Genomic DNA, 25,585 nt, shown 5'->3' on the forward strand with positions numbered 1-25,585 from the left:
TGTGTGTGTGTGTGTGTGTGTGGAGGGGGTGAGGCTGTAAGACTGGCTCATGACCAGGCTAAGGAGCGAAGTCATCGCTGGCAGAACAGAGTTCACTGGGATGTGACAAGTATGATCTTCGGGAAACAGATGCAGTGGTTCAAACACACCCTGGCCACCGTGAACTTCCTGCTATTTGCCATCACATCTTTAAAAGTTATAAATATAAACAATTACGTTCACCCGGTCAGCAAGAGGTAACCGTTTACGATCCACGCCCATCACCTCATGCCTGCACGGCCTGCTCTATATAAAACCCCTATGTACATTTCTCTGTCAGCTCACTTAGCTTTTGGGCATTTCCTTTGTTTTTGTTGATCTTTCAATCCACAATCTACTCTCTGTCGTTTAGCAAGGTTTACTTTGAATCCATTTGAGTGAGCAGACAATTAAAGAAATGTCCTGCGGGGAGTATGACAGGGTTGGGCCTCTATACCCTCTGAGAAAATGGGTTTCCAGTCAGGATGTTGGCCTGCCGCCTTTCCTGGAGACTGGGGATTCTCGTTGGATCAAGAAGGGCTTGGCAGCCTGGTCCTGGCCGGGTTGCGTACCGGCGCCTCTGTTTGTGCCCTACATCTCCGAGCCGATGCCTCATTCTGGTCAGAAGGTCAGCAAGTGGAGGGTCAGCATGGATGTGTCTCACTTTTCCCCCTCGGAGATCTCTGTCAGTGTCAGGGATGGATTCCTGGAAATTGGAGGTACTGCTCTGTTAATTAACCCCTCTGAAAATGTCTGGCATAAGTGTTAATTAGTTTTACTCACAAGGCAGATTTTTAATCCTGATAAAGCATTAATAATCTTATCTCACATCATCATCCGAGTAAGGAGAAGAGTCTTCTAAAAATACTTTCCCCGCACTTCACAGAATAAATACGCACATCTGAAACCGCGATGGAGAAAAAGCTGAACGCTACAAATTTAGAAAGCTGCTTAAATATCGTGCTTGGGGAAATTAACATCACAGCTCTGTGGAAGAAATTAATTTCTGTGCTGAGTGGTTTCTCAGTGTCGGTTGATTCTTCTGTGTCCTCGTGTACCTCCCTATAAACACTAATCTTTCCCCAGGGAAACACGAGGAGAGGCCTGACGAGCATGGATTTATCGCCAGATGTTTTACAAGAAAATACAGGTAGACAAAGAGGCCACAGACATTAGCCTGCTGATATTTAGGATTAAGCCATCACTGTTGTTGATCCCCTTTATTTATTTTATTAATAATTGATTCATGAAATGCTCAAGCAAGAAAAATAAAAGAGATCTACATTTGTTTCAGTGTTAACAGTGTTTGGTGTGGTGATCTAAACAAGAGTTTGTGATTTGAAGGCTTCCAGCTCAGGTGAACGTTACCAAACTTGAGTCCTCACTCTCCGTTGATGGTTTCCTGACTGTAGAAGCTCCACTTCCTGAAGCCTCAGCTCCTGCTGCCATCATCATCCCAATAAAGGTTGTCACATATTAAACTTCTTTAAAGCTTAACAAATTTTTAAATATGGTTTTCATTTCTTGAATCTTGAATTTGAGAAGATAAAAACACTCGGATGAGCTGAAAACAAGGCCTAAGAATGGAAATCTTAGGCCACAATCTTATTTGTGGAAGTAATCTATGTCAAGACTTGCAAGATAACATATTGTGCAAAAATGACAAGCTGCAATTAGCTTGAGAAATCTGTTGCCTAGCAACATTAACACAAAAAGCAAGAAAAGTTATGCTTTGCCAATTTGTTTCCTTCTGGAAAACTGCTTTTTGGTAACAAATCATATACTGTTGTACTGAAAGCCTGTTATTTTGTCTTAAGTGTGCCACATTTCTGAGGAAAATTATGGGTTGAGCAGCAGAGTTGATATGGATTGCACCCATGAAAAAAAAGTAATCTCTGCCAATGCTAACCAGTTTTTGGTGGAGGTAGTGTGGCAGAGTTGGGCAACATCTCCCTCAATGCCGATGTCAGCTTGTTATCACTACAAGAAGTCTCAATGCAGAGATATTGAGATCCTGCAACTCGTGGGATCTCCCATAACTCCACTCAGGGATGTTCATGGCAACAAAGAGAAGATTTAATGGTTTTCTTTCTAATAAGCACTTGTTGGATTGAGCTTGTTTCTTCTTGTCAGAGTGACCAACATTTGTCATTTGTGGCTGACTAACTTCCTAAAACCTGGAGTTAGTGAGATATCACGGTCTTTTAACGCTGTTCAACTTACACAGCGGGTGTTGGCATCCTGGCAATCTAAACCTCGACATATAAAACTTACAACTATTAGCAGAAAGGTGCACAGAAACTGTAACGCAGTGCTATTTAAAATGTAAACATATTACAAAGAAGTTCTGATGTGTTTTCACCGTGTACTGACCTTAAATATAGTAAAACAGGCTTCAGCAATGACAACCGAAATGGCGCCTTTAGCGTCCACATTGCGTCTGAGGCAAACAGGAAGTCCGCCCTAAAACCAACCCGGAATCAATGCCCCCCCAAACAAAGGTTCCTTTTCGTCACTACTGCCCCCATCTCATCCCCAGGAAAGCAATGTAAATGCCGGCAGAATGCCATGCAAAAATGCAAAGAAAACATAATTTGTTCATATTTTGAAATAAATACAACAAATTGTATTTGAAAAATATTTCATAAAACAACCAAAAATAATAATGGTGACATTTTTATATGCGCACACATATCCTAATACTGTTGTTATTTAAATTGAGTTTTTTTTTTATTACAATAAAGCTGTAAGCAACATATCCACTTATTTTCATATTCGTCTGCAAATTCAGGTGGAGGTTGAGGGCAATGGAGAACCAGAAACAAAACATGAAGATCAGGAGGAAGAGTCTCAATTAGAGGCCTGCAGTGATCCGGTTCAGCCCAGCAGCACCACAGCTGGCCTGGAGCAGGGAGACAAGGAAGCCAGAGAAAAGCCAGCTGGACAGTCCCATTCTTCACTGCCTGAGGAAGATAAATGCTTAGAGAGCATCCAAAAGGCTTCTGAGCACCACGAAGTCCCAGAAAGCCAAGAAAGCCTGGGTACATCCAAGCTCCTGGAACACAAAGAGCCAGTCGTGGATGAAGAGATCCAGGTGAAGGCAGAGGGAGCCCAGGAGCTCGCTCCCCCTCAGGAGCAGGAGCTGGGATCAGCTCTGCTGAGTGACGTCCAAAGCCAGGAGCTGGAGGCTGCTAACATAGAGCAACAGCACACCGACTAAACACAAGAGTATTAGCCTGCATTGTCTGCCTTAAACCAGCTCCACAGATGCCTTTTTGTCATTAGCTATAGCGCCATTAAAGCCTGCTGTGTTTGGAGCTCTAATAAAGTAGTATCATGTGAAAGTAAAATTTGTGTTCATCTATTACATCTAAAGTTAACCACTAAAATATACAATGTACAAGATTAAAGTAACTTAACCTCATTATTTTTTTAAATCAGAAGTTGGTTATGACGTTGAATGTTCACATCTTTTTCTTTGCCACTTTGACATCAATAAGTTGCTCATTGAAAAGCACAATTCATTCACTTATGCTGTTACTATAGAAACAGCTTAAGTGAAGTCCACACATGTAACCTAACGACAGTAATTGTAACAGTTCATGTGAGTGCAACCCATCACACAATGTCTTTGCCAACACAGAACCAAGAGAGTCTTTTTATCCTTTCAGAGCGCAGCTCCGGTTGGAAACTTTTTAAATTTGCACCAATTATCCCCGTCGATTCCAGCACACAGAGAAGATTACGTTATTTTGCATCACACAATAGTCAGTGGAACAGTCCCAGTTTTTTTCCATCCTCTTTCTAAAGCCCTGGCAGGGCGCATGAGCGAGTTGGGTCCATCCTGACGCCAGCGCACAGCGGTGCCTATCGGAGCCAGCACTAAGCTCCTCGCTAAGCTGCCGCCCAGTTCCTACTGCTGTCCAACAATAACGCCACAGGTTCTCCAGATCCCTGGAACAAGGCCTGTGACTGGTATTGTTTTTTTCTTTATTTTCAAATAAAAACACATAAATGAAGGATGGACACTTTAATTGCATTTCTCAGTAAAAAGACATCAACAGAGAGGATTGCAGAAAACGAACTGCTTTTCACAAATAAGTCAATTGTCCATCAAGCAAGCATGCAATCATAAATAGAAAAATGCTCACTTCAAATTAATACATCAAACAATTTTGCACCAATTGAAATGTATATATACAACATATTGTCAATGCATACAAAGATGAACCATCCAGGTTCACTTTATGATAAAGACATTAAGGCACAATCATTCCCTGTTTCACTAACAGTTCCATGTTAAAATGGATGAATTAACCTTCTACTCAAGGATTTCTAATACACCAATCTGCACACGCAAATTGTTAACTTGGAACCTGATTTTAACACTCCCTGCAGTTCGCATTTGTAAACAGTATCATCAGTAAGTGGGCATATTTATAATACCTGATTATGCAATGAAGGCCTGTGGTACCTAATGGGGAGGAAAAAATCTACTAAAGAGGTTTAATCAGGTATAAATGGAACAATTTAAATATGTTAATGCATTAATGTATATTAAAATACATTAGTATATTACCTAATTAATATAAGATTTTACAATATTGAGATAAGAAGAATCAATTAAACTAAATATGTAATCGATTTAAAACAGATCAGAACGAAGTTGAACAAGCTGTATATATTCTTGGAGTTTTTGGTCTTGCAGATACTAAAAAGCATCAAAAAGTCTTTTTGCGTTTTCAGATATAAAAAGTTTCATCAACCTTAGAATGTGTTTCTGATCAGTCTACGACTAATGTTGAATAATCCATGTCAGATATGATGAGTCGGACCTTTTTCTTTCTTTTATCTTTCGAATGCTACTGATCAATATGGCGCCCCTGACAGAGTGGCACACTTGGTAATGAGCCATATTGTTTATANTATATATATATATATATAAAACAATATATCAATATATGGAGAAAAGTGTTACTTTTTAAAAATTGTTAGTATCGTTCAGCGCAAACAGTGTAATTAAATCACATCACTCATGTTTTTTTTCTTCAATTCATTTATGTTTTATTATAAAGGACAAATTCTTTAAATAAAAAGCAGACATAAAATACATTATAAACTATTTATTGAAAATATTCATTGTGTACATAAAGAAATTAAAAAAAGTCCACCAATTTTCTTTATCTTTCTACTTTGCATAGGCGTTACAAAATAAATGTCTCAATTGCGACCTATTGATGATGCAATTAAATATTTTCTTAAGCAAAATAACTGTTATAGGACTTGATAGTCTTAGTTGTACTCGAGGAAGGAAAAAAACCCAGAATGTATTACTATAACATGCCTGCTTTTTGTGGAACTGTTTTATGAATTCCCTGCCCTAAAAATATTTCAGATTTTCTTCTCTAAGTGTTTAAATAAGATGACAGTTCAGTGAGCAGTTTTTATTTCAAACTCATAACTGATTATGTAGATTTATGTGATCATGTCGGTCTGGGGGTGCCAGTTTAGACTGCTGGGGCCTCTTGGGGTTTCGGAGCCTCCACTTCCTGAATTTCCCTTCCCGGGGAGTCTTCGCTGCTAAAGAGGTAGTACGGTGGAGTCTGCCGAGCCTCGATGATGAGGACACCCTCAGGCGACAAGGAAGCAAAGACTGTCAGGGGGTCCACATCGGTGGGGATCCTGAAGAAACAGAAGAGAGGGAATGTAAATGTGAGGGCATCACTTAAGTTGTTTTTTACTTGACAGAAAGCTTCTGTGTATGTTCAGAATGCTGCAAGATATGTGGGAGACACAAGAGAAGCCGAATGGGGCGGAAAAGATGAACAGAGCAGGGAGTTTGTACAGAACTCTGTGACATTTCTTTCTGTGGAACCGCTGTACAAACATTGTTCAGCACTGCCAGACTTTATTGCAACTTTGTCAATGCCCATAAAAACAACCTTCAGTTTGACGGATTTTTAGTGCTGCATGTCTGAAGAAGATTGTTAAAAACTTTCACCGTGTCCTTGTTGGCTTCCAAGGATTTTAGATGCTACAAAAATCTCTCATCCAGCAAATCTAGTTTGTAATAAAACTTCACCCTCATCAAACCGCTGCAGATAGCAAGAAAGGAAACAACTGCAAATTTCAGGAAATTAGATTTTAAATCTAGGTAAGTTAAACACCTGCGTATTTTCAGGACTGTATGTGTAACTGCCCTCATCTACAGCTGTTTTTTTCCAACAACAGAACTGGATAACTTGCTTTGAAAATAAGTTGAAGGTAGACGTCTGTGTAACATCAGAATTGCAACATCCAGAAAATACTTTGTAGTCTAAAAGTTTACGGCAGACCAGCGTTTGATTGTAATGCTGGATAAATGAACTCTAAAAGCTGCTGCAGCTGCACACAGACTTAAACTCCCCTCTTTGTCAGCCAGTATGGCTAAATATGGATACGGTAGGTGTGCTTGGTGAGCAGCCAACTGTTCTTGGGGAGTTAATATAAACACCGGGTTGCCATCGGGACGTTCAGCAGAGGAGGCGCCCGATCTACCCTCCTTTTAATTAGAGAGGACCCTCCACTGGCTTTCCACTCCTCTGTGAAATACAAGTCAGAGCGGGCTGATGAACCTCAGACAGAGACATCACGTCATGTCTATTTCTGTGTTCAGATACCACAGACTGTATTCCACTGAGATGTGAAGGTCCACTTCAGAGACTGTTTTTAAGATCAATGTTATCGTCTAAAATAAAATAATGATGCGGCAATACTCTGTGCATCAACAGGGTTATAGCTGATCCTATTTTTGACAGCTAGGATAACAGCAGCCGCAAAGAGATAAAATGCAACCCAAGGGCAGTGAAGTGTCACTTGGGAGGATAAATGGGGGCCCACAGGCTTGAAGACAAACACTGAGGATTGATGGGAAATAGAGCAAAAGCACTGCAGAAACTGGAACTGAATATGGTTACTTTTTGTGGAAAAACAAAAAAGGTTTTCCTATTTTCACAAACTCTCATCTTTTGTGAGGTAAGATGCGAAAACTCTAACAAGCTCAGAGGAAAAACACTCTGTGGACAAATAAAATCCAACTATATGGACACGACATCTGAATGACCTGCAGATTGAGCTGATTCCAATGTCCAAACTTTCACAGCAGGTGGTACAATTTGAAACATTAACAAAGGAAAAAGAATCATAGGAAACAGTTAATATGGCAAAGAGCTCGGGACAGACCATGGTAGAGACCAATAATTCATTAAAAAATGCACATTTTGTGCTTTGAGACAGAGAGATAATAGCACCATAAACACAGATATAAAGTGATAAGCAAGACATATTTCCTCAGTGAAGGTCTCATAGCTTCAAACTGCAAAAAGCTTCATGCAGTCACTGCTAGTTTAATATGGACATTAATAATGCCAATAAAGATATCTAGACAACTGTTAACGACATTTTATGTTGTGTCATTGTTGATTAAAAAAACCCCAAAACATTTAAATCACTAGTTACTTCATGCTTTTTTTTAGTGAGACCCTTGGGATAGACTTGGGATTGAAAAGGGAATATAGATAAGGTTTTATCAGTGCTGACCTTGTTCAGTTCTCCCTTTTTAAAGTAACATACTGAGCTTTTCACTATCCCATTTTGAAAGAAGCCACTACTGGACTTTATGGCGGAATACCTGCTTTTTTCACATACCATCACATCCGTTATCATTAGGACTGGACAACATGCCAAACTTAAAATTACAAATTAAATTGCATTAGCTTTCTGATTTATCAAAATTCAACGTGAAAAGACAGAGAAAAACAACTGTAGGCAAATAATGAGTGCAAATAATGCAACTTTAAGGCAGAACTCCAGCCCTCCTCTGCTTAAGCTCTCAAATATCAACACACATCTGCATAAAAACATATTCCATCGACTGTCTTTTCCATTTTGAAGATGGGCTAAGAGAACTTGACCTCTTTTTATCATATTTACACCCCAGAGAAACAGGAAGCCCAGGATCGTATAGAAATAAACATTTCTGGAGACTCAAGCAACCTAAAGGTGAAAAAAATATAAAGAATGATTCAGTTCGATAGTTGCTAGTTGTGCCATTACCGGTAATTGTGTCACATATGTAGTTCAAATGTTATTTTCTTACAAGCATACTGCAGTTAAAAGTTGATTTTTTTTTCCCCTAAATATTTCAGTGTGAGATTATGCTGCTGCAGCAAAAAATAAATAACTAGGAATAAGACGTTGCAAACACTTTGCCTCAATAACCATGCAGAGCTCTTTATCTTATGTACAGTAGATTTCATACCTCTTTCAATTATGTGCAAAAATACTATAGTCTGCATAAAAAGTTACAGCCTGATATTACTATTCATAGACTCACTGTAGCATACACTCTGGTGACAAAACAAGATGCAGCTGAGAGTTAAATGAAGGTGGGTGTGAGCCAGTAAAAAAAAAAAGAAGCTAATAACCTTTATGAGTTTACACACCACCCTCCCTCACCTTTCTTCACTCAGCCAATTTCTACAAAGCAAAGCCTCGACTTCTGACAAAGTCAAATCACTCCGGTGGTCCGTGATGTCGGCCCCGAGCACAGACCTCATCTGTCTCCAGTTTGGGGAGAACGCGTTTGACTTTGGCAAGTGTACAGTTTATCTCAGGCATTGATTTTGCACAGCTGCCAGAAAACCATCAAGCAAGCTTTTACCTCGTAGAGATTCTGAACCCCGGAGAGACAAGAAACAGAACAAGATGTGTATGCATGTGAGTGGAACCTATAACCTCTAGCAGACATTTCATCCAGGGTTATCACGTATCTTGTTGAGACACAGTTATGTGCTGTTGGGGAAGTAAATGTCCTGCTAGCTTTACCCCCAGGTTTGAACATTTTTTGGTTAATTGATGCTTTTCTTGCTTGTTTGAAACGTGTTACACACAAACTTCATGGTTAGACTTTGGTCTATGGCCGGGGGATCAGTTGACATTGATAATTATTGGTTAGTTTTTTGTTGTAAATACCTGAAATACTGCCAAACTGGTGACATGACCTTTGGTATTCTAGTTAAACATACAGTCTCTGCTACACACGTTAACTCAAAAGTGCTTATCAGGCTATGTGGTTAGCCAGTGGATTTCTGCATTGGGGGCAGTTATTTATACATGACCTCTTATCATCCCAACCCCCACTTCTCTCTTTTCCAACCCTTTAAATATTTAGCCTGTCACTGACTTGAGGTTTTTATTAACTCAGGAGCCATACTCAGACCCAATCTGACGAAGTTCCAATTTTGTATATGAATAGCACAGGGCTGCAGGGCACCTGCTTAATTAGCTAGCAGAATATTAGCAGAACTCGACTGACGAGCCTGTAAAAGGCTGATTCACACCAAGGATTTGGCTCTCCGTGTTTGAAGTCCTCCTACTGCACAATTAAATGGGACGAGATGCAGAGACAGGCAGGTTGAGGTAATTGTCTGTGTTGCCAGTTTGGCTCGAAGGACCTGCAACAAGGGCTCATTGTGGAGGAGTCTCCCAATCTGCACAGAGTTTTTATAAGTGGCCCTGCTCAGAGAAGAGCACAACTTAAATAATTGGTTGGAATGTTTCTTTGCTTTGTCATCTGGTCTTAATGCAGAATCAAAGATATCTTTTGCTCTTCCCTTCAGGCAATTCTTTGAAAAAAATCCTGTCATATATAATAATTTAATGCCCACTAACTCTCGACCAATGACTGCTGGAAATAGGAACTAGTCCTCCTGCACCTCCCTGCAAGGAAAAACTGGTTTAGACAATGGATGGATATTTATGGACTTAAAGGAACAGCTTAGCTATCTTTGTTCCCAATCCTTATAGGCATAAGAAATTAACTTAATGAATGTATGTAACTTTTATTTAACCAGGTATGTCTTATTGAGATTAAAAATCTCTTTTTTAAGAGAGGCCTGACCAAAACTTTAACTTAAATCTTCCTAAAGCCGACACTACATTGTGAAAACACCGACTGTATTATAGCTGATGGATTTTATGTTGAAATGCAGCTAAGCAGATTTTAGGTGCAAGTTGGTTTTGCAGCGATGTTAGATCCAGTGTCCCCAAATGAACTGAAGGACTGAAGCTCCCTGTGAGTGAGAATCCTGTTACTATCCTGTGAATCTGAGGCTGTAGCATACACTATTTGATCTCCAACATGGCCAGGCTACCACAGATTCTTCAGATATGTTGAAAAATTATGCTACATGAGTGAGAGGACACTCAGATAACCCATGTTGCACATAAGCTCCACTGCTGCAGAATTTATTCAAGTGCTTCTCCAAAGTCGCAGAAACTGTAATAATGTGAGGGAATCTTTTGCAACACTATAAGCATAATGTAGGAAAGGAGCAAGTGCCAAAAATTTGATTAACCCTGCAGCCACACACTTGTCTAGCCCCTGTTATTTCGCAAAGGATTTTCTTTAACAACCAAGCAAGAAGGTAAATGTGTATAAAACTAGAAAACCTTTAATTCCAGGTTGTAATTATCTCACAAAATCATTTAGGAGGGGAGTTGATCCTTAAATATGAAAAAAAAAATTACAAAACAAAGAAAAACAATAAACTGCAGGCAATAATTTGCTGTAAAACAGTTAAAGACCACAAATTCTACACCTTTGATCCCAACATACATGCAGTATTCCAGAGTTGTTCAATTCCAATGCTTAAGAGTCAATATCCTGCATCTTTTAGATGTGTCTCTGCTCAAAAATAGGTAAAGTTATTGACTGAATTACTTCCTCGGCATGCCAGTAGGTCTGTAGAGTCCTGCGTGAACCCTTCATCTGATTTAAGTGTGCTGAACTATGGAAACAGCTAACAGCTAACATTATATTATCTCTGTTTGGACACACCAGCAGCATACAAATAGTACAACATCTAAAGGAACACATATCCTTTAGGGGCATCACAGGAAATGTAATTTTAAGAATCACACAACCTTTTTCTGACACTTAGACCCACATAACTTGTTTTTCAGAGCAACAACATACACAGTGTGCCCTAATTAATGACAGAGGTGTGTAATTATCCTCTGACTTTTTATTTATTTTTTGCCAGCTGTGATTTAACCTAGAGCCCCTATGAAACTTTTCTCTTAGTAATACAATAGCAACCATAGAGAAAAAAAGAAAAACAATTATGTCTCAAAACTTTTCATTATTCCAACTGGAACTTTGTACTTTCTGGACATTCAGAAATAACACAGAAAAGACTTTGATGGCAAACAATATTAAAGAGCAATATTTATCTGACTCCTTCATATAAAGCTTAAAGTACACTGAGATGTTGCCTTTTTATTGTAAAATATGACAAGTTCATAGAAAATAAAAGGATCCTCATCAAAGTTTGATTCCTTCCACATTTACATATCTACAACCAGTTCTAAGAGTTTCCTTCAGGTTTTGGCAAGAATTGCTAAAATCTTACAGGAAACATATCTGATTAAGGAAAACTAAAGTCAACATTGTGCATTAACTTCAGTATTCACTCAGTTTTATCTGTCAGTAACTTAAACTCTAATATATTTCTGATGAATGTTAAATAAAGTCAGTCTATAAGTCATTAAAGCTCATCAACCTGTTCTCCACTAAATAGAGCTACACTTTTATTAAGGGAGGGTAAAATTAATGCTTAATTACTGCTTTTTTTTTTTCTTTTGCTGTGAAATATAACTGTAGCCAAACCCTCTTTCTTGACAATGTGCAGACAGAGAGCTCTTATCGTTAGAGATAAACCTTCTCGGTTATACTCACTGTATCTTCTTTGTGAAATTCTTCGTCACAATCCCTCCTTCCTCCTGTTTTTCTTCATGTTTTCCTGGTTGGGGGGAAAAACAAAGATCAGCAAGCTTGAAGATGCTAATTGCCCCCAAGGTCGCCCTCTTGGTGGCGCCACTGCAGCATTGACCTGTGATTACACAATCTCATGGACCGCACATTGGAAACCCAACACCTGTGACCATTTAAATTTCAAACATGGACGTCAGCGAAAGAGGTGTTGATTTAACAGAAGTTCACTTGGCACACACACAGTTTCCATTGCTCAGTCCCTGCTCTGCTGTTGTTTTAAGCCAAACTACATCAACCCCGTCTTCTTTGATTGATTCTCGGAATGACTCTCCTGCAGACACAGACGGATCTCCTGCTGGGAGGAACATGCAGTCCTGGACTGACCCTGCTCCACCTTCTCCCTGTTCATTACAGGCAAACTGCTTTAGCTGACCAGCAGCTGCTCCTCGACAGCTAAAATGTCAACGCTGCTGGGAGGAGTGTGGCCTGTCACTGCGCTCAGCCCCTTTGAGCACGTCAGGTTAAACTATGTGTTACCCTACACCCCCGCTGTGACGTCTCTACCTGCTAACAGAGCTGCACTTCACTAGAAACTAAGGCTGAAGCCCCAGAGAAGGAATGGATGAGTTATGATCATCAGTGAGGTCATAGGATTATTGCGAAGAACTCGGCATGACTTCAGATGTGAAACTCATCCCCAGAGAGAGTTACTCAACAAGATTCTTCCTCCTCCATGTTCCCCGAAACGCCTCACTCTGTGTTTAGACAGAGGGTGTCGCCAACATTCACAGTTAAAGAACTGATGTTTGTGGTTGTAAGTATGACAAGCTCTCACTAGTGTAGCCCACTGAAGCACTTTTGTACACAAAACATTTCTTTGAAAAGGAATCCATTGGTTATGTTTGTGTCTTCACTGGATTTAAGAGGAAACACAAAAAACTCCCACACAGTTTCAAAATGCAAACAGAAAGCAATGGTCAGAAGACAGTTACTCTTAGGGTGCCAGACTTCTCCAAAGCAAATGCTTTCATCCTTTTAAACTAATTAGTTAACATTCAATCAAAAGGCAAAGAGTAATTAGCTTAAACAACTTGCAAGTCCAGATGCTTATCTTCTTTAAATAGCAGTCTATCAACTGTAATGCAGAAAGAAACAACTCAAGTCACAAAAAATAACATGTTAGCATTAAGTTTCAATTATTTATAGAGCTATTATAACCATAACAGAGTCTGTATTTTTGGATCACGAGAACAACTTTTACACAGTTCTAATCCAATTTTATTTCAGAGATTAGATTCATGTTTGCTAAAGCCAAACATAGATATACTTAGCAGATTATCTCCTAGGATGGATGGATGGATGGATGGATGGATGGATGGATGGATGGATGGATGGATGGATGGATATAACTAAGTTTTTTTGGACAAAAGATATAAAAGATTGAGCTTTGCTTGGTTTCTTAAAAACGATCACAGTTTTAAGGATCAAACTATATTTTAATCTGGACGAATGTTTTGAACTACATACTCCAAGAATTTATTCTAGAAAAACAAAGTTTATAAATCAAGCATCTTTGGTGCATTGAGCCTTAAAAGTATTCCAGTCCAGTTTGGGGAGCTACACGCCTTCAAAGCCTGGCTGGTGCTTCTGATTGTTTCTAAAACATTTGTGGAAATAGAATCAAAGATTTTCCTTTTACATATGACCCATCACTCAAATGCAAAAAAAATTTAGATATTGCTCTTTCTTTATTAAATAAAGAACGCTATCAAAACCAAAGTTTATGAAAAGATGGCTCGGCTTCTTTTTTAGAAGATAGAAGGAAAAGCGTATCAGGGACTAAAATGTTGAGTTCTTAAATATAATCATCTCTGAAATTGTGTTGTACTTTAAAAAGTAGGCACTTTGCTCGCTTCGCCATCGATTCCAAACTTCCACTGAGATTTATTTTTAGAGGGTTGACTAATTCACTCTGTATATAATATGTTGCAAAGCCAAGAACTATTAGTTGAACAAACACTTGAACAGAGTAATTGAGAGCTTGAAAGCTCTTTCAGTTCCACATTTTTAATTCAGATGATTTTGAGTTAATTTGGTGCAATTTTGCTAGGAAAGACAATTATGTCCATCGTTCCACTTCACTCTCCTTTGTCAAAGTGAGATGGAGCAATTGTCCTTATTTCTGAATTGTAGCAAACTCTAGATTATCTTTGCCTTTAACAGACTAAAAACATCTCACCGGTTTTATTCCCTACCCTGCCACAGATTTAGAACAGGCCGAGGTATGTCAGTTGGGATAGAATAACCCAACTGACATACCAACAATGTGTTTATAAAAAACTCACAGCTGAACGGTCAGGAGGAAGGCAGCTGTCCTCAGTGCCCCCTTTAAACCTGGGTATCCCTGGAATGAATCTTATAAAGCATCGACAGGAGGACGTTTCTGCAACTTACTCCCGCAGTCAGGGACAAAACCTGTAAGAGTTTTGCTGGGTTACAGACCTGGCTGTCTTTCCTTCCAGAACATTCTCTGAGTGACGTCAAGCTTCCCATCTTATTGTAAACAGAGACTGTTGTCACGGACCTTGCCTTAAATCTAAATTGAGCTCATGAGCGGCTGAGGGAGTGATTCTCCAAGAATCTCAAACAGGTGTCCGAGCTTTATGATCTGCCAAACCACTTCCAAGTCCCAGATTCCAAAAATCTGTCTTCCTCTTTTATAGAAGGACTCATCAGCAATGCAGAGATCATGTTATACCACTGAGGCCTTTTCACTTCCCGGACAGAGAGAGAGAGAAGCCACAAGACTGTTTTCATTCAGAGCAACAGTCTGTTTCGGCCATTTTAGATTTCATTTTATGCATTTTCCTACAAACATCTTTAGTTCGTATCTCCCAAATTTTATGGGTTTTTTTCTGATAGATTTCTTGAAAGCAAAAAGTTTACCTTAAAGCGGTGATTAATTAACTGCAAAGTTATGAAAGGGCATTTCATAATTTCTTAATGAACATCTAGTCATAAGCATCTTTCCTGTACTCTGTGTAAATTTAATATGATATCATGTTAGTTTTAGCTCACAAGGAAAGTGAAGTTCTGCTTCAACTTTTACAACAATATCAAAATAGTGCAGTGTTTTTGCAAATGCTACTTGATTAACTTTAAGCGGTTGTCACAACAACATCTGTACAACAATTACTTTTTATACAGAAGAAAAATAGGAGGCATCACATCTTGCAGTCTGAAAGCAGAGCATTTAACGTGTTTCTGGTCAAATTAACTGTTCAATATGAAATAGGTCATTGTGAACAGGAGCATGGTAACATTAGCATAAACCGCTGTGGCACATTTTTGATCTGTACACTTCTCTATTTTCCTATCAGGCAATTACTCTGACCAGAAACATATCATGTCGTGTTTGCATTACGTTCAATACAAACCTGATCACAGTTCAAAGGTCATTTGCATAAACTTCAATGTGTGGACAGAGCGCTGGTGTTATAGTTTATGGTAACCAACAGGCCCAAAAGGTGATCAGAACCACAATTAGTTGAAACAAAGTGTGAGACGAGGTTTTTAGGAAATTGCAAACGAAATTACATAGATTTAAAGATTTTGATCAAAATGTTACTAATTCAGAAAAGCAAACTATAATATTAACTAAGGCAATGGTTTAAGTGTAAAAGGTTTTGTTCACGAATTTGACAAGTAGAAAAGGATAAGAGTTGGTCAGGGTCCAGTCAAGAAAGTTTGAATGAGATGTTACTGATTCTAACATTTTAACAAATATTAATTTAAAAATCCTTCCTTTACATTCCTGAACTTACACAATAACTTTGACAGTTTTCTACATAAAAATATAAGTTCAGTATGAAAAGTTAAAGTTCGTCCCAGTGAAGGATTTACACTCTTATAAGCGCCAATACAAAGTAAAACTTTTAATCCCTGAGCAGAAGATATGACAGTTCCAACCCACCGGTTCATCTCCTCTTTTCAGCAAACTTTTACCCTAAACCATTGTGTTGGTCAGCATCATCTCACCTGAGACCTCTACAAAACCGTCTCTGGTCTTAACGTTTAACTCCTCTGGCTTGAAGCTGTGGACGTTGACGCACACCTTCCAGGGCTCGCCACCTGTGGTCGTGGGGGAGCTGCGTGGGGACGGCTCGCCGTACCTGCTGGTGTAAAGAGCGGGGCCTCCCGTGGAGTGACGCGTGGGGAACCCTGTGCGTAAACCGCCGCCAAAGGGCGACGGGCCGAGGCGCGTGCTAAGCCGGCCGGGTCGAGCCCAACCGGGCCAGTCCATCCCGAGGTCGTCGGGGAAAGGCGGCATCCCGAATTCATCCTCCATGAACCGGGATGCGAGCTGATCCCGGAACGGCGACTGATCCCGGAACGGCGATTCTCCAAACGGGTCTCTAGGAAACCGCTGCCGGTTTCCCATCGTGTAAAAGTCACCTTCTGCCATCTTCAGCGGACTTTAGACTCGCAAAAGTTCTTTGTTTGTACAGTAAGTTGAACCTTGCAATCGAATTTACTTTGGTTCTCTAATCTCTGCCTATGGTCAAACTTTACGCCTCCCGTTAAGCGCGCACCACCTTTACGCAGCGGCCTGCGGGTCCGTTAACTCCAAATAAGACTTCCAGCTGCTGCAACTTTGAAGGAAAAAATTATTTCTCTCCTCTGGCTTTGGCTTTTATGCTGAGCTGGGACCTCCCAGCTGGCTGGTGCATAAGGGGCAAAAGACGAGAAAGTACTGGGAGGATCTGGACAGCGGCCACGCTGCACAAAATATCACTTCACCACTTCAGTACCAACCCTTAAAATATTTTATTTGATGCTAAATAGTAGAGAGTCTGAACCAAGTCTAATTCTTAATCTTTTTATTTGAATGAAATTAATTACACAACTATAAATGAGGATTTCAAGATTTTGTCAATGTGTATTTCTTACAGTGGAGGCGCAACAGCTGACAGAGGACCAGCCTACTTTTGACCAAACTGAGTTGCATACAGTACACATGGTGGAGCTCCCTCCTCTTGATGACTCACTGATCTTTAATAGAAATGATCGCAGAGCTTCAGGTCCAATGCACTGATGTCACAACATTGATACAACAAACAGACTGAGTCGAGAAGATGGGAAGTGTTGACTCTCTGTTCTTAAAGCAGAAAGCAAGACTGCGATGGCACTCATCAGCAGCAGGACTCTATATGGAGCTTCTTACAAAAACATGTTGACTTCAGGGCGGCTACAGGGTGTTGGAAACGTATTCGTAACTCTTGAACTTTTTCTCTGGAGTTTGTGTTTATTATGAGACAGAGTGTGAAAAATGTCAACGGTAATAAAGACATTTGGAAGCCACTGTATGTTATGCTGAGGTTCCAGTTGACACTTTATTACAATATGGACTTTACATTGACACACATGCAGTACAAAAAATATATGATTTTGCATTATGTTTGTAGATATTGAAAACGATAATAAAAATGCATAATTTCACAATGAATCACTATTGCTATAAGAGCTTGCTTATGCTTTTTTTTAATACCCCAAATCATATTTAAATACATTTAAATTGTCACTTGTTGATGCACTGTATTCTGAATGTTTACAATATGCCTCCAATTGTGTGCTGTAAATAAAAAAAAAACACATTTTGTATTATTTACACAGTCCAGGTGCCTATTTACAACACGGTAATTACATATTCAAACTCCTGTCTGCACAAGGACTCAGAGAGAGGGCATCGCTGGCTGTCTAAGTTTATCAACACAACTGTGCAAATCTTCTCCCCAGCATACAGGTTCACATCTGCCACCATCAGCTTGTGGTATATGGATTATATTTTTGGCACCAACGTCTTTTCTCTTCCAGCAGCACATTTCCCTCATTTGTCCAATTTAGCTGACATTTAGGGAAATAAGCTGAGAGAGTTGAGTGCATAGAGAGCAGCAGTCGTTCAGGCCTGGAGCAGCAACACAGACAGGATGAAGGATCTGAAACCATTAAGAAACATGACCCTTAATTATAAGCAAAAGCTGTTTTGGAGTTGGAGCTGCCATGAAATTAACTTTGAAGGAACAGTGTGACATTTTGGAGAAAATAGCCTGTTTTCTTCGAGCTGGTCAAAATATATGGTCTAATGAGCAGCTGGTCTATGAAAGTACAGTAAAAATATCTTGAGATAATGAAGCGACTTTGTCAAGGAAATGAGAAACCCTGGATGTGATGTTATACTGTAGAAGACACAAAGAACGGCTCGGATTGAAAAGGTTGCTGAGCCTCATGTTAAAGTCAGGAGCATCAGCAAAAAACCCAAAATATTTCCCAATAATTACCCTTTGCATTCTCAATAATTCTAATAGGTGAACAAACGTTAAGTGCTGCAGCAGACTCTTCAAATGTAATCATTGTCAGCTTCGTTTTCAGATGTAGTTACTGTATTCTCTTCCTAGCTTAATTTGCAAGCTCATAACACAAATGGGGAAAAGATAAGTTTAAAATTGAAATGTCAATAAATATATAACATTTTAGAATTAATGAATTAAAATGCCACTGAATGTGGGATTTTACTCTACAGAAGATTATTTTGATGTTCTCAACAATTAGGGAGTCAAAATTTATTTTGAAAAACTGAAGTCAACCCAAAACTGCAAATATTTTCCGTTCTAAAATTAATTCAACAGTTTGTTTTACCGAGTTTGCTGGACATCTAATAAACCTTTGCATATATATATATATATATATAAAATAAAATTTTACAGACAAAATGTGTTACAGTTGTAAAAGAAAATAAATAAGAGATAACAGCAATACACACAATATTTGACAACTACAGAAAAGAACAGAGAACTGATACATTTTAAACAAGTTATAAGTATGTTTGCTAATGTTTGTTTCAGTCTTGTATAAATATTAAAGGAAATAAAGTATCTGTGTTGGACATCAGTTAAATCATCATTTACCTGATTAAAAACTAAAATTAATAAAAATATGTATTTATTTAGTTAAGTGTGAGCATGAGTGAAAGTCATTTAAACATAGTACAGAGACATCCAAAAGAAATCACACTCTTTGAGCTTGTACAGTGTTTGTCATTTTACAAACAAACGTCAGTATATTGAGATTTTAACGGAAAGACCAACCCACAGAGGCACACAATAGTCACGTCAGCGGAAACAATATTTATGCTTTTAAAAAGTTTTGACAAATCCTCTGATAATCCTAAAAAATCTGCTATAACCAGGTGGTTGAGTATTTTCATAATTTGTAAACAGTGCAGGTGTGTTTAAATGAATCTTAGTCAAACTGCAGCTGCTCTGTGAAAACATGGAGACAAACGGCATCGTGAAGGCAAAGGAAGGAACACATTTATCTGAAAGAGAAGAGAGTGTGTGAAAACTGTAAATCTAACAAGACCTGAACATCAAACACACAAGAAGCAGGGAAGAGGCAAATGGTAACTCGGGAGGAGCTGCAGGGATCCACTGCTCAGATATGAGGCCTTTTGATAGGACAAATAGTAATTCTCTAATCTGGCCTTTATGCAAGAAGGAAGCTACTAATAAAAAACAAAAACAAAAAAGACAATCCACCTTGCAGTAAGTACAAGTCATGTAGAGGATACAGTAAACATGTAGCAGATGTGATGAGATCAAAACTGATCTTTCAGTCCTATGTGTAAAACACTATCTGTGGCAGAAAACTAACACTGCTATTCCTCTGGAACGCACTGTGCCTATGACGAAGCATGACGCTGGTAGTGTAATGCTGTGGTAAGGCTAATCTACGGCAGGGACAAGACAGCTGATCAGTAAATCCAGGAGAATCTTCCACAAAATCTGGTAGAGTCTGCAAAAGGCTACAGATTTTCAGCTGTTGATATCAGCTTTACATATTGGACTTCATGTCGACGTGTTAAAAAATGACTAACATCAGCTGATACGGATGTCAATATTATGCCTCCCTAAACTTCACTATTATGTGCTGCTTTGTTTTGGTCTGTCCCAACTGCTCATCCCAATGAAATACATTCATGTTTCGGGTTGTAATCTGACAAAAACTGAAAAGGATCAAGAGGAAGAAATAGTTGTTGAGGGAAAAACTTCCCGCAATTCCATGAAAATATGATCGCTGATGTACTTTAGACAGATTTTAAATTGTTTTCCACTTGATCAGAGGAGAAATTAAAGTGACATTTAAGCTGACAGGCCGTTTGCCCACCTACGCCGAGGAAACATGCTTGTTCTCCGCCTTGTGAAGTGTTGAGATCAGAGCCAGAAGCCTTTCGCTGATTCCTGATAACGATCCCTGTGAAGCCGCCTGTGAGCGCCGGGATCAAACAGCTTAAATGTTACCCCTGTACTTCATCTGTTGGTGTAAAATCAGTGTCACAAAGACTCGACACAACAGTTTGTGTTTGCTGCCCTGCTAAACATCAGGGCATAAACTAAATGGGAAAAGTAATTTCAGTGCTTCATGGGCCTGGTTTTAAACTAAATGTTGTTTTTCCCACATTACTACATAATAACATATTAAGTTAATTTTAAGCATTAAGACACACAAATTAGTGAGAAGTGCACAAACTTGCATCTCAGTTGGATGTATTCAACATGGACGTTGGTTTGACAAATATGGAAATGCAACTTCTCTTGTTGGTGCAAGAGGAACAAAAAGTAAAAACGTTTTAGAAATATCTCAATGAGAGATGGCCTTGAAGAAATGCTGGGATATTTTAGTCCAAGTCATCAGCCCCTACAGCTTCTGTCCTGACCACCAATACAGATGTAGTTTCTGTCTCTGCACAGAAAAACATTAACGCCGGGCTTTCCTTCGCTTCTTCAAAGAACCCCGACTGCGGCTGCGACTGCGGGACCCAAAGATGGAGTTCCACGATGAGCTCCGGCTGTAGCTCCTGTAGGAAGAGTAGCTGCGACTGCGACTGCGGCTGCGACTGCGGCTCACGCTGTGGATCGGACTGCGACTGCGGCTTCGTGTGAAGAGGCTGCTCCACGACGACACGCTGGTGGAGCGGCTGCTGGAGGAAGGGCTGGGTCTGAAGTAAGGGATGGGTCGCTTCCTGGCACTGTGGAGATTTGGGAAACAAACGGAGAAGCAAAAAATATAGTTGCACATTTATCAGGTTTTCATTTTTCTTCTTTTGTGTAGAGTTTCTTTTAGATAGCATGGGAGAAGAAGACATCTTCAACAGCAGTAACTTGTTATATTGTTCTGTATGATTACACCATTCATTCATTCATTCATTCATTCATTCATTCATTCATTCATTCATTCATTCATTCATTCATTCATTCATTCATTCATTCATTCATTCATTCATGGCATTGTGGATGAATACTGGCCCACTCTTGTTTACACAGTCAGACCATTGAAGTTTGGAGAAACTGGTTCATGCATTTCCTCCTTAAAGAACCTGCAGGACTTTAATTGGGCCACTCGAGCACTTATTACCTTTTTAAATAATTTGTTTATAGATTTGGGATGATTGCTTACAACATAGTTTGTTCCAAGACTCATAGACACGTAGCCTAACATTTAGCTCTCAAATACTTTTGCAAACAGAAGAGTTCATGCTGGCCTGCAGTGACTCAGGTCTCTTGTTTGTCCCACACACGGTGCTGAACATCATATAACAACCTGTTCTGCTTCAGTAACATATTGCTCAAGTCTAGCCATTAATTCAGAGGCGACGGTGTAAACCTGAGTTATATCGTCATAATTCATTTAGCAAAAGATTTTTCCTGGTATCCCTGCCAAGGAAGCCATACTTGTTTGCTCTTTAACTTTGCTGTAATGAATTTTGCCATTTAACGTGTATAATTGAGGTTGAGGGTGTCTGCGCATCCTGAAAAAGTCTTAAAAAGTCATGTACTTCATATTATGGGCTTAAAATGTCTTAATAAAAAAAAGTGTAAGTAGGCCGTAAATACATTAATCACAGGTCTTATATTTTGTTTTGGCAAGAATATTTAATCTTGTTAATGTAATTTGTTCTTGGTCTTTTTGGTCAGGCAAAGGTTTGAGTCGTGCGCAGACAAGCGCTCTGTGACTCGAGGCGGTTGACACTACCGCTAACTTAATGCTAACACACTCTTGATAGCTTCTAGCTAGCTGGTGTTTTTGCATCTATCATGGGTAAGTGTGAGTTTATCACCAGTTAGCTGGACGGTATTTGTTTTTGCCACTGGCTTTGTTTTCACCACTGTAGATGAAAGTGAAGTCAGAAGCACAAAGCCACTGCCAATAGCCACAAACAGACTCCAGAAATGTCTGTTTTTGTTATGCTTGGTTGTATTACAGCAGGATCCCCCAACCATCCCTTGTATTGTATTTATATTTTATTTTAAAATTTCATTTAAGGTGGTATTAAAAATACCACCTTGTGTCAGAGATATTTTTTTTTTTACAGTTTCTTAGACTATTGCACAAGTTAACCTTGGGGATCTTTTAATATTTATTCATTTTCCATTTTTGCAGAATTGTTTGCAGTGTAGAAAAATGTAACTAAAAATTATTGCCTGTACATCAATCATAAATTGACTTAGAAACTTTCCCAGACTGCTTTGCTAAAGTGGCGCCTGCTGTCTTAAGGCCTTAGCATTGCATTAAGGCAGCTCTGTATACGACAAGGGAGCAAACTGCAAAACCCTCCGCTTTTATAGTGGTTGTCATGGTTACTGGTAATCGGTTAATAAACGTGTATATGATCAGCATCATGTGGCAGCTCCTGTTTCTGCTTAATCCTAAGCAATAGAGCACATTCAGTTTTTACCCTATAACTCTTTTTCCAGCAGCAGACATTTCCTTTCTCCCTTGACTAAATGATGATTGATGACTGACGTAGATGGAGTGCTCTGCTGTATCGTTAAGTTTTAATAATTCAGTGAAATGCTTTGTTTATCCTGCACTTGTGCTATATTTTTTCCTAAACGAAGTTTAAGTGCACAAAAATATAAAGCTGCCATATCCAATAGTAAAACTTTATTCATTTTTAAAACATACTTTGGATTCAGGTTATTATCTTTTTGTCTTTTATTTTATGTGACTTAAAAGACACTTCCACAAACAAAAAATTAGATTTCCTTTTTCCTCAACATCTGTTTTGTTGACCTCTTTAGGGACTGAAAGCCAACTTATCTCTTACCTTCTGGATATGAATAATTTTAAGTTTGCATAAACGCGTAATGTGTCCATCTAAGCTGTTAAACCGTGAGATTTTTTTTTGGCAATGAAAGTGTGCAGGAATAAAGGATCAGCGCAGACTAAGATCAGCTTTACCTTGTGATGCGGCGTGCTTCCAGATGGCTTGGAGAGTCTCTCCTCCTCTTCCTCATAGGAGAGTAGGACTTGCGTCTTCGTCTCTTTCCACTAACCTTATGCATGTGCTTCAGATTCGTCTCTCTGGAACTGGACTGCCGCTTTCTGTCTCGCAGTCTGGGGAACCAGATTCAACAGTGTGAACATTTAATTACCCAAAAATGTCAGCGTAGGTTTATTTCTGTGCACCGCTTAAAAAGAGACATTAGCAGCTGTAAACATTTAGCAAAACTCACCTATCAGCACTGTGTTTGGAGTAGCTTCCTCTGGAGCTCAGGCTGACCAAGCTGCCCCTTCGCCTCACATCTGATGAGTTGCTCAGGGAACGAGAGTACGAGCTGCAGCAAGAGAGGTGAGCAAATACTGAAAGTACTACCTGTGGTAGAATCCTGCTGGACAGCGTGTAAATGCGAAATTAGATAAAGTACCTGCAAGAAGACAGCGAAGGGCTTCGAGAATAGCGTCCAGAGTACCTGGAAGTCCCTGAAGATCTGCTCCGACTGGTGGAGGAGGACAACGTTTTCCGCCGCTTTCGAGACGACCTGCTCCTCCTCCGCGCACATCGGGCTGCCTTCGTGCATCTCACCACTTCTTCCTCACACCCCAAGGTTATCTGCCCACTGCAAAGAAAACATAAAGACATTTTAGGGGTTGGGAGTGACCAATCGTTAAAATTAGGTTTTAAAGTTAGTTTCTATTAAAAGGTTGTAATAAGTTGTCTTACCTGCACCTTGATTTCTACCCCCAGCAAACAACTCTAGTCTAGAGAGTTGTCATAACTTTTTTATGTGACTATTTTATGAGTTTTTCAGCTATGGTCTTGCATTAGAGGTGTATTAACAAAGAAAACCATGATTATTTACACAGAAAGTGGAGTTAGAGAACACCAATGATCTTTCTGTGTAAACCACAAGAGAACAAAACATGTAGAGTGTTTTCAGTGTCTTTTACATGAAGAAGGTAAATAAAGCAATGGTATTTTAGCTGCTATTTCATTGACTTTTATGTCACATTACTTTTCTAACATTCAGTTACTCTTACTTGTTCCATTCTCAGTGTTTCAGACTGGAAGATAATTAATGACACACAGCCTCTTACCTTTACCTCCCATGTAAATAATGATTGGTCTCATTAAAAATAATTGCAAAATGCAAAAATAACCACAGTTTAAAGGCTAATAAAATACTGTTTGCAAAAAGAAACTGTGATATTTTTCAGGACTGCCTTTAGCATTAGCCTGAAGTACCAATTAATCTGGATTAGCATTAAATGTGGATCCAAAGAGAGCCATTTAGTGCTTGATTGCTTTTTAATAGAACATCGCTTCAAAAAATGTGAGCTATCTTACTTATCTGATAGCTCACCAGTAACCAGATATAGAAAAGGTCAGAAACATACACTATGTTCCAAAAATACACTGTAGGTTCTACAAAGTATGCTATGACTTCCTGGCAAGTCCCAGGTAAGTTTTAAGAAAGCAACCAGCAAACTTTATGAAGGTAAAAAAAACAAACAAACAAGAAACCTTGCAAGTTCTGAAAACTGACCTCTACATTTTTGGAAAGTATCTGTAAGTTCCAGGACAATATCTGGTATGATTTGAGAAAATTACCAGTAAAATTAAGGAAAGTTTGGAAACATACTAAGTTAGTTCTGAAAGTTCACAGCAAGTTATAGAAAAGTAACTCATAAAACCTATAAAAGTTCATGGTAGTTTTAAAACAGTAAGTGTTAAGTTCTGGTAGAATAATTTAGAAAGCTGAGAAAAGTACTTGCTAAGTTTTAGTAAAGTACCTGGTAAGTTCTTTAAAGTACCTCTTAAGAAATGGAAAAAAAACCTTCAATTTCTGAAAAAGTGCACCCAGCTAAAAATTTCAAATGACTGTGAACACAGAATATTTTTTCCCCCAAAGAACAATGGACACATTTAGATCGATGATACAATCCAAACACAATGTTTACCTCTTGCTGTTTCCACTGAAAATGGCAGCAGAGAAGCCACCTTCCCTGTAGGGTTTGCATGAGGAGGCGTAGCTTGTCACAGAGTTCCCTGAATCGGAGCCGTTGTCTCTGTCAGCACAGCGTTGCTTCTCCAGAGGCGAGGTAAGACGTTGACAGCAGGTCCTCTGGTTTTCAGCGACACTTGCTCGAGAAACACCAGTTTTGCTCGACGGAGGTGAGGATGTGTCGTTACCAGAGTCGTAGTCGCGTGTACCTTCGGCGTGACTCGAAAAATCCTGAGCTCCTTTCCCATTTAAGAGCTCGCTTCCAGGCTTCAACGACAAAATCTGCGAACAGACAAAGAGGCAACAGCTTAAACCCCAATTTGCATGGAACAGAACCTGCTACCTGCTTTGATTTACTCTGAATACACTAGTGCAAAGGCACATATTCCATTGAAAGCACAGTAGAGAT

The 25,585-nt window shown here is 39.2% G+C and overlaps 3 protein-coding genes across 3 annotated transcripts in view; 1 reads left to right on the forward strand and 2 right to left on the reverse strand.

Moving 5' to 3' along the window:
- Positions 1-18: 18 nt before the first annotated feature.
- LOC103469858 (heat shock protein beta-1) lies at positions 19-3,368 on the forward strand. Its single transcript, XM_008417859.1, has 4 exons — positions 19-737; positions 1,105-1,168; positions 1,363-1,483; positions 2,810-3,368. The coding sequence occupies exons 1-4, from the start codon at positions 437-439 to the stop codon at positions 3,236-3,238; spliced, it is 915 nt and encodes a 304-aa protein (XP_008416081.1). The 5' UTR covers positions 19-436; the 3' UTR covers positions 3,239-3,368.
- Positions 3,369-5,162: 1,794 nt separating this feature from the next.
- Positions 5,163-16,533, reverse strand: hspb8 (heat shock protein b8). The gene is made up of 3 exons (XM_008417860.2): positions 15,872-16,533; positions 11,798-11,861; positions 5,163-5,700 (listed from the first exon to the last, which is right to left on the reverse strand). Exons 1-3 carry the CDS (start codon positions 16,296-16,298, stop codon positions 5,526-5,528), a joined length of 666 nt encoding a protein of 221 aa, XP_008416082.1. The 5' UTR covers positions 16,299-16,533; the 3' UTR covers positions 5,163-5,525.
- A 662-nt stretch (positions 16,534-17,195) lies between these two features.
- srrm4 (serine/arginine repetitive matrix 4) overlaps positions 17,196-25,585 on the reverse strand; it is a 60,033-nt gene continuing 51,643 nt past the window's right edge. The window contains exons 9-13 of the mRNA XM_008417861.2: positions 25,133-25,458; positions 23,599-23,790; positions 23,407-23,508; positions 23,132-23,287; positions 17,196-20,918 (exon numbers count right to left, since the gene is read on the reverse strand). Of these exons, the coding sequence (XP_008416083.1) occupies positions 20,648-20,918; positions 23,132-23,287; positions 23,407-23,508; positions 23,599-23,790; positions 25,133-25,458 (1,047 nt within the window). The 3' untranslated portion in view covers positions 17,196-20,647. The remainder of the gene's footprint in view (positions 20,919-23,131; positions 23,288-23,406; positions 23,509-23,598; positions 23,791-25,132; positions 25,459-25,585) is intronic.

The sequence above is a fragment of the Poecilia reticulata genome, linkage group LG9 (genome assembly GCF_000633615.1).
Source record: "Poecilia reticulata strain Guanapo linkage group LG9, Guppy_female_1.0+MT, whole genome shotgun sequence".
Lineage (NCBI taxonomy): Eukaryota > Metazoa > Chordata > Actinopteri > Cyprinodontiformes > Poeciliidae > Poecilia > Poecilia reticulata.

Bases quoted from the DNA above. Each gene is read 5' to 3' on its own strand.
- LOC103469858 (XM_008417859.1), top strand. From the start codon at position 437: ATGTCCTGCGGGGAGTATGACAGGGTTGGGCCTCTATACCCTCTGAGA. The intron at 738-1,104 runs GTACTGCTCTGT...ATCTTTCCCCAG, and splicing joins TGGATTCCTGGAAATTGGAG to GGAAACACGAGGAGAGGCCT. The intron at 1,484-2,809 runs GTTGTCACATAT...CTGCAAATTCAG, and splicing joins CCATCATCATCCCAATAAAG to GTGGAGGTTGAGGGCAATGG.
- hspb8 (XM_008417860.2), bottom strand. From the start codon at position 16,298: ATGGCAGAAGGTGACTTTTACACGATGGGAAACCGGCAGCGGTTTCCT. The intron at 11,862-15,871 runs GTGAGATGATGC...CCCCCCAACCAG, and splicing joins CGGTTTTGTAGAGGTCTCAG to GAAAACATGAAGAAAAACAG. The intron at 5,701-11,797 runs GTGAGTATAACC...CTGTTTCTTCAG, and splicing joins AATTTCACAAAGAAGATACA to GATCCCCACCGATGTGGACC.